This window comes from Chiloscyllium plagiosum, chromosome 13 (genome assembly GCF_004010195.1).
Source record: "Chiloscyllium plagiosum isolate BGI_BamShark_2017 chromosome 13, ASM401019v2, whole genome shotgun sequence".
Lineage (NCBI taxonomy): Eukaryota > Metazoa > Chordata > Chondrichthyes > Orectolobiformes > Hemiscylliidae > Chiloscyllium > Chiloscyllium plagiosum.
The window spans coordinates 84,011,058-84,018,392 of NC_057722.1; the positions used below are offsets into that span (position 1 = coordinate 84,011,058).

The 7,335-nt window shown below is 45.6% G+C and overlaps 1 protein-coding gene across 1 annotated transcript in view; it reads left to right on the forward strand.

Moving 5' to 3' along the window:
* Positions 1 to 412: 412 nt before the first annotated feature.
* The window catches only part of henmt1 (HEN methyltransferase 1), a 103,738-nt gene continuing 96,815 nt past the window's right edge, over positions 413 to 7,335 (forward strand). Inside the window, exon 1 of the mRNA XM_043701672.1 lies at positions 413 to 558. Coding sequence (XP_043557607.1) covers positions 457 to 558 — 102 coding nt within the window. The 5' untranslated portion in view covers positions 413 to 456. The remainder of the gene's footprint in view (positions 559 to 7,335) is intronic.

A 7,335-nucleotide genomic window follows, 5' to 3' on the forward strand; every position in this document is an offset into this window, starting at 1 on the left:
TGGACTCTCCCTCATTATGGGCATTTAAGCGGGCATTGGATAGGTATATGGAGGATAGTGGGTTAGTATAGGTTAGGTGGGCTTGGATCGGCGCAACATCGAGGGCCAAAGGGCCTGTACTGCGCTGTATTCTTCTATAAGACACTAATAACTCATTCATTGAGACCCCCTCACAAAGACTATTAAAGCAATCAGTAAAATTCTGAAACAAAAAAAAAGAAATTGACAGAGAAGCTCAGCAGGTCTTGTATCATCTGTGGGTAGAAATCAAAGGTATCGTTTCGCGTCCGTTAAGCCTCAGAAAAATTCCGACGATACTAGAGATCGCAATGGGTCAGGCAGTACCCACAGACAGACAGCAAGCTAACGTTTCGAGTTGTTTTCTGTTCACAACAATGCTGCCTCTCTCTGCCTTCGAGGCTTCCGTCGGGACGCAATGACGTTCGCCGGCGTCTGATGTATACGGATCGTCATCGGAAAGTCCTCGGGGGGGTTAGAGTGCGCGCGCCGTTTTGGGTCAGGACCAGTAACAGCAGCAACACAGGCCGACAATATACGGTAAATATAAATATAAATGTACGCTGGGAAACACCACGGAGTGCAACAATACACCTTAACTATGGATATCACCGGGAATCCCATAGCGTACACCAATACGTTGTGAATAAATACACCGGGAAACACCAACAATGTATATCGAAGTGTACACCGAGAGATACTCATAGAACCGGAGATATGATACAGCACACAAGGTGGCCATTCAGCCCATCTCTTCCATGCTGTCCCAAAGACACCGAGATGCCCTTTCTAATCCCATTTTCCTCCATACGGCCCATAGCCCTGCAGCTTTTACAGCACTTTAGATGCAGATCCTTTTCGAAAAAGTTTCAGGTTTCTGCCTCCACCACGTCACCTCGGGCAGCAAAGTCCAAACACCCACCACCCTCTGCTAAAAAATGTTTTTCCTTAGGACCTCTCTAATTCTTATGTCATTTCGCTTGAATCTATTACTCCTGGTCTTTGAACTCACTGCCAAGAGAAACTGGTTCCTCCTGTCTATTCTATCTCTACCCCTCAAAATTTTATATAACTCAACCATGTTACCCTTTGGCCTTCTCTATTCCAAGGAAAACAGCCCTGCCCCCCGCCCTCGCCCCTGCCCTCACCCTCCTTTGTAGCTACAGTTCCAGTAAATTTGTGGGCTGTACAGTTCCAGTACAGTTGTGGGCGGCACGGTGGCACAGTGGTTAGCACTGCTGCCTCACAGCGCCAGAGATCCGGGTTCAATTCCCGCCTCGGTCGACTGACTGTGTGGAGTTTGCACGTTCTCCCCGTGTCTGCGTGGGTTTCCTCCGGGTGCTCCGGTTTCCTCCCACAGTCCAAAGATGTGCAGGTCAGGTGAATTGGCCATGCTAAATTGCCCGTAGTGTTAGGTAAGGGGTAAATGTATGGGTGGGTTGCGCTTCGGCGGGGCGGTGTGGACTTGTTGGGCTGAAGGGCCTGTTTCCACACTGTAAGTAATCTAATCTAATCTAATCTGTAAGTAATCTAATCTAAATCTTCTCTGCATGCTTTCCACAGTAATTGTGTCCCTTCTGTAATGTGGCGACAGAACGGTGCACAATACACTAGTTGTGGCCTCACCAGTGTCTTGTACAGTTTTATCATTTTTCCCTACTTCTGTATTCTGCTAATGAAGGGGAACATTCAATATGTCTTCTTTACAACTTTATCTATCTGTACTGCTAACTTAAGGGACCTGGGCACTTACACACCAGGATCTCTGCCCCTCTTGGTATATTCCTGTTTATAGTATGTTCCCTTTTACTGTTTGACCTCACCTCACATTATCAGAATTGAACTCCTGCCAATTTGCTGTGCACACCACCAAACTACATATTATCATTTTGGAGTTTGCAGCTATCCTCAACACTATCCACGACATGGCCAATTTTTGCGTTGTCTACAAATTTGCCAGTTGTGTCCCCACCCCATGTTCAAATCCAAATCATTCATGCATCAAACAAACGGCAGGGGTCCCAACATTGAGCCCTGTGGACCACCATTTGCAATAACATTCCATTCAGAAGGCCCTCCATCAACCATTCTTCTCTGTTACTAAGAGAAAGTGAGGACTGCAGATGCTGTTACTAAGCCAAGACGAGACTAAATTTGACACTTTACCCTATATACCATGCGTTTTTACTTTTTTGACCAGTCTGTCATGTGAGACCTTGTCAAATGCCTAAACCAAAATCCATTGCAGTACCCTTGTCGGTCCTCCTCCTCCTCACTTCCTCAAAGAACACAATCAAGTTTGTAAAGCATGACCTTCCCATAACAAAGCGATGCTAACTGTTACTGACTAGTCCATGCTTTCTCAGTGACAATTTGTCTGATCTATTGGAATTGATCCTAACAACTAACTTTATTGCTGGAACAGCACAGCAGGTCAGGCAGCATCCAGGGAACAGGAGATTCGACGTTTCGGGCACAGGCCCTTCTTCAGGAATGAGCAGAGAGTGTTCAGCAGGAGAAGATAAAAGGTAGGGAGGAGGGACTTGGAGGAGGGGCGTTGGAAATGTGATAGGTGGAAAGAGGTCAAGATGAGGGTGATAGGTCGGAGTAGGATGGAGGCGGAGAGGACAAGAAGAAGACTGCAGGACAGGAAGGCGGTGCCGGGCTGGAGGGAACTTAGTCACTTCCTCAAAGAATACTATTAATTTAATAAGACATGACCTTCCCTGCACAAAGCCATATTTCCCATCACTGATAAGCCCATTTTCTTCCAAATGGGAATAGATCCTATCACTCAATATCTTCTCTAGCAGCTTCCCTACCACTGACATCAGACTCACTGGTCTACCCGAAACGTCGAATCTTCTGTTCCCTGGATGCTGCCTGACCTGCTGTGCTGTTCCAGCAATAAAGTTTCAACTTTGATCTCCAGCATCTGCAGACCTCACATTCTCCTCCTAACAACTAACCCACCACTGAAGTAAGACTATAATTATTTGACATTTCTTTTGTACCATTTTCGAATATCGGAATCACATTTGCATTCTTCAGTCCTCTGGTACCTCACCTGTGTCTAGTGATGATTGGAAAATAATCCTCAGAGCATCTGCTATTTGTTCCCTGACTTCTTTCAACATCCGAGAGAACAATCCATCCAGCCCTGGCGATTTAACCACTTAAAGGAACCACTTCCAACGCTTCCTTTCTCATTGTGATTATTTTGTCCAATACTGGTACTCTGATTACCATATCCACATAATCCCTTTCCTTTGCGAATAGAGACACAATTCATTTAAACTTTTTCATATATCCTCCGCACCTTCACATAAGTTCTCCATCTCTGATAGGTCTCACTTTTTCCTTCACTATCCTTTTGATTTTTATATACTGGCAAAATATCATTGTGTTTTCTTTGTCTTGCTTGCTAATATTTTTTCATGCCCTTTCTTTGATTTCCTTATTTCTTTTTTGACTTGTTCCTTGCACTGTCTGTACTCCGGAGGAGAAAGTGGGCACTGCAGATGCTAGAGATCAGAGCTTAAAAATGTGTTGCTGGAAAAGCGCAGCAGGTCAGGCAGCATCAAAGGAGCAGGAGAATCGACGTTTCGGACGTAAGCCCTTCTTCTTCCTGCCCGAAATGTCGATTCTCCTGCTCCTTTGATGCTGCCTGACCTGCTGCGTTTTTCCAGCAACACATTTTTAAGCACTGTCTGTACTCTGCTAGGCTATCAGCAGTGTTGAGTTTTTTGCGATGATCTTTAGCTTTATTTTGAAAACCGAAAGAACTGTAGATGCTGGAAATTAGAAACAGAAATTGCTGGAGAAGCTCAGCAGTTCTAGTAGCATTCTTGGAGAGAAATCAGAGTTCATCGTTTGGGTCCAGTGACCCTTCCTTAGAATGGCTTCCTTTTTCTCATTTAAACTTGCCCTGCATTTTTCGAGACAACCATGGGAGTCTAGATTTGGCAGTGCCATTCTTATTTTTGAACGGGACATGTCTGCTTTGTGCCCATCTTTTAGTGCCTCCCACTGGTTTGCCACTGATTTTATCCATTAGCAGTCCTGTATAGCTCACATCTGTCAAATCTTTTTTCAATTTTGCAAAATTTACATCATACCTGATGTAAGTACATCAGGATAATAGAACAGAGTACAGAATATAGTGTTACAGCTTCAGAAAAGATGCAGAGAAAGCAGTCCATTCATAAGTCTGATAACAGTGGGAAAGAAGCTGTTCTTGAATACGTTACTTTGTATTTTCAAGCTGGTATCTTCTGCCCAATGGAAGAGGTTGGAAAAGATATAGCTGGGGTGAGAGGAGTCATTAATTATGTTGGCTGCTTTCCAAAGGCAGCTGGAAGTTTAGACGGAGTCATAGAGATATACAGCAGGAAGGCTGGTTTTCGTGATATAATAGGCTGCATTCACAATTTCTAGCAGTCTTGGGCAGAGCAGTTGCCATAGCAAGCTGTAGTACGTCTATATCGTATACTCCCTAGTAGTGTGATTTCCCTGTTTTTATTCCTCAGATCAACCCATAAAGCCTCATTTGTTAACCCATTTAGAATATCTTCCCTTTAAGGTTTTTGTGAACATCTGTAGCTCGGGTTGTGGTTGGAGTTGTTGGTCGGTTCGCTTCATTCGGAGGCTACACAGCGCTGAAGATATCACTCAGAAGGGGGAATGAAACATTTGCAAAAAAAATTAACCGGCTTGGCGAACTGACCAACAACTCCATATCTTCTCTTCTGACAACTATAATTGACGCTTTAACCAATACTGCTACCTCCCCTTCCTTTTATGGTCAATATCTCTATCCCGCCTGAAAATTCTATATCCAGAGATATTGAGTTGCCAATTTTGCCAGGTTTCTGTTATAGCAAAGCATTATATTGCCATGTGTCTATCTTAAAAAAATCACACATCACCAGGTTGTAGTTCAACAGGTTTATTTAGAAGCACTAGCTTTCGAAGTACTGCTGCTTCATCAGGTGGTTGTGCAATGATGGAATCAAGTCTGGGGTGGGGGGGAGGAATTGGGGAGCAATGGGTGGGTAGAGTGGGGTGGGGAAGTGTGGGGGGGAGAGCGGGGGGATGTGGTGTTGCACCTAAACTGGAAGGGAACAAAAGTCTTTACAGGGAAGATCATTCGTGCTACTCAGAAGGGGTTAAACTAGTGGCAGGGACCAGATCAGCAGATCCGCAAGTGGAGAGATTGAGGGCAACGTAGATGTTATGACCAGAAAGTCTGAAAGCAAGGACAGGTTAATGAACACAGTCACGTTGCATGGCTGAAGTGTGTTTATTTCAACACAAGGAGTATTATGGGTAAGGCAGATGAGCTTAGAGCCTGCATCAGTACATGGGGAATATGACGTTATGGCCATTACAGAGACCTGGTTGAGAGAGGGGCAGAACTGGCTGCTCAACGTTCCAGGGTTTTGATGTTTTAAATGAGGCAGAGAGGGAGGTGAAAGGGATGAAGGAATTATATTGATCAGGGGAGAATGGCGCAGCTGCACTCAGAAGATGTACTGGAGTAAAGGGATATTTAGATTACTTACAGTGTTCGGCCCAACAAGTCCGTACCGACTCTCCAAAGAGCAACCCACCCAGACCCATTCCTCTATATTTACCCCTTCACCTTACACTACGGTCAATTTAGCATGTCCAATTCATCTAACCTGCACATTTTTGGACTGTGGGAGGAAACTGGAGCACCCGGAGGAAACCCACGCAGACACGGGGAGAATGTGCAAACTCCACACAGTCAGTCGACTGAGGCAGGAATTGAACCCGGGTCTCTGGCGCTGAGAGGCAGCAGTGCTAACCACTGTGCCACGGTGCCGCTTTTACTGGCGGTCTCATCCAAAGAATAAACAAAAAACATTAAAGCACAGGAATAGGACCTTCGGCCCTCCAACCCTGTGCCGATCCTTTGGCAGGGGGATGGGATCCGGACTTGTAGTCCAGCAAGTAGTGGGCAGCACGGTGGCACAGTGGTTAGCACTGCTGCCTCACAGCGCCAGAGACCCTGGTTCAATTCCTGCCTCAGGCGACTGAATGTGTGGAGTTTGCACATTCTCCCCGTGTCTGCGTGGGTTTCCTCCGGGTGCTCCAGTTTCCTCCCACAGTCCAAGGATGTGCAGGTCAGGTGAATTGGCCATGCTAAATTGCCCGTAGTGTTAGGTAAGGGGTAGATGTAGGAGTATGGGTCGGTTGCGCTTCGGCGGGGCGGTGTGGACGTGTTGGGCCGAAGGGCCTGTTTCCATACTGTAAGTAATCTAATCTAATCTAATCTAAAAAAAAGTAGGCTAGCTGTTTGTCAGGATGTCCAAGAATGTAGGCTGTGGAGAAGGTAGCACTGACAGGGAATACTTGCGGACGCAGAGATGGGTTCAAGTGTGTATACTTCAACGCAAGGAGTATCAGAAATAAAGTGGGTGAATTTAAGGCGTGGATCGGTACCTGGGACTACGATGTAGCCATCACGGAAATGTGGATAGAAGAGGGACAGGAATGGTTGTTGGAGGCTCCTGGTTGTAGATGTTTCAGTAAGATTAGGGAGGGTGGTAAAAAAGGAGGGTGGGGTGGCGTTGCTATTTAGAAATGGTATAATGGCTGCAGAAAGGCAGTTCGAGAGGGATCTGCCTTTGGAGGTAGTATGGGCTGAAGTCAGAAATAGGAAAGGAGCAGTCACCTTGTTGGGTGTTTACTATAGGCCCCCCAATAGCAGCAGAGATGTGGAGAAACAGATTGGGAAACAGATTTTGGAAAGGTGCAGAAGCCACAGGGTAGTAATCATGGCCGATTTCAACTTCCCAAATATTGATTGGAAGCTCTTTAGATCAAGTAGATTGGATGGGGCAGTGTTTGTGCAGTGTGTCCAGGAAATTTTTCTAACTCAGTATGTAGATTGTCCAACCAGAGGGGAGGCCATATTGGATTTGGTACTCGGTAATGAACCGGGACAAGTGGTGGGCTTGTTAATGGGTGAACATTTTGGTGATGGTGACCACAATTCTGTGACTTTCACCTTGGTTATGGAGAGAGATAGGTGCGCACAACAAGGTAGATTTTATAATTGGGGGAAGGGAAATTACGATGCTGTAAGGCAGGATTTGAGGAGCATACGTTGGGAGCATAGGATGTCAGGGAAGGATGTGGTGGAAATGTGGAACTTCTTCAAAGAGCAGATACGACGTGTCCATGATATATATGTACCTATCAGGCAGGAAAGAAATGGTCGTGTGAGGGAGCCTTGGTTGACGAGAGAGCTTGAATGTCTGGTAAAGAGGAAGAAGGAGGCTAACATAA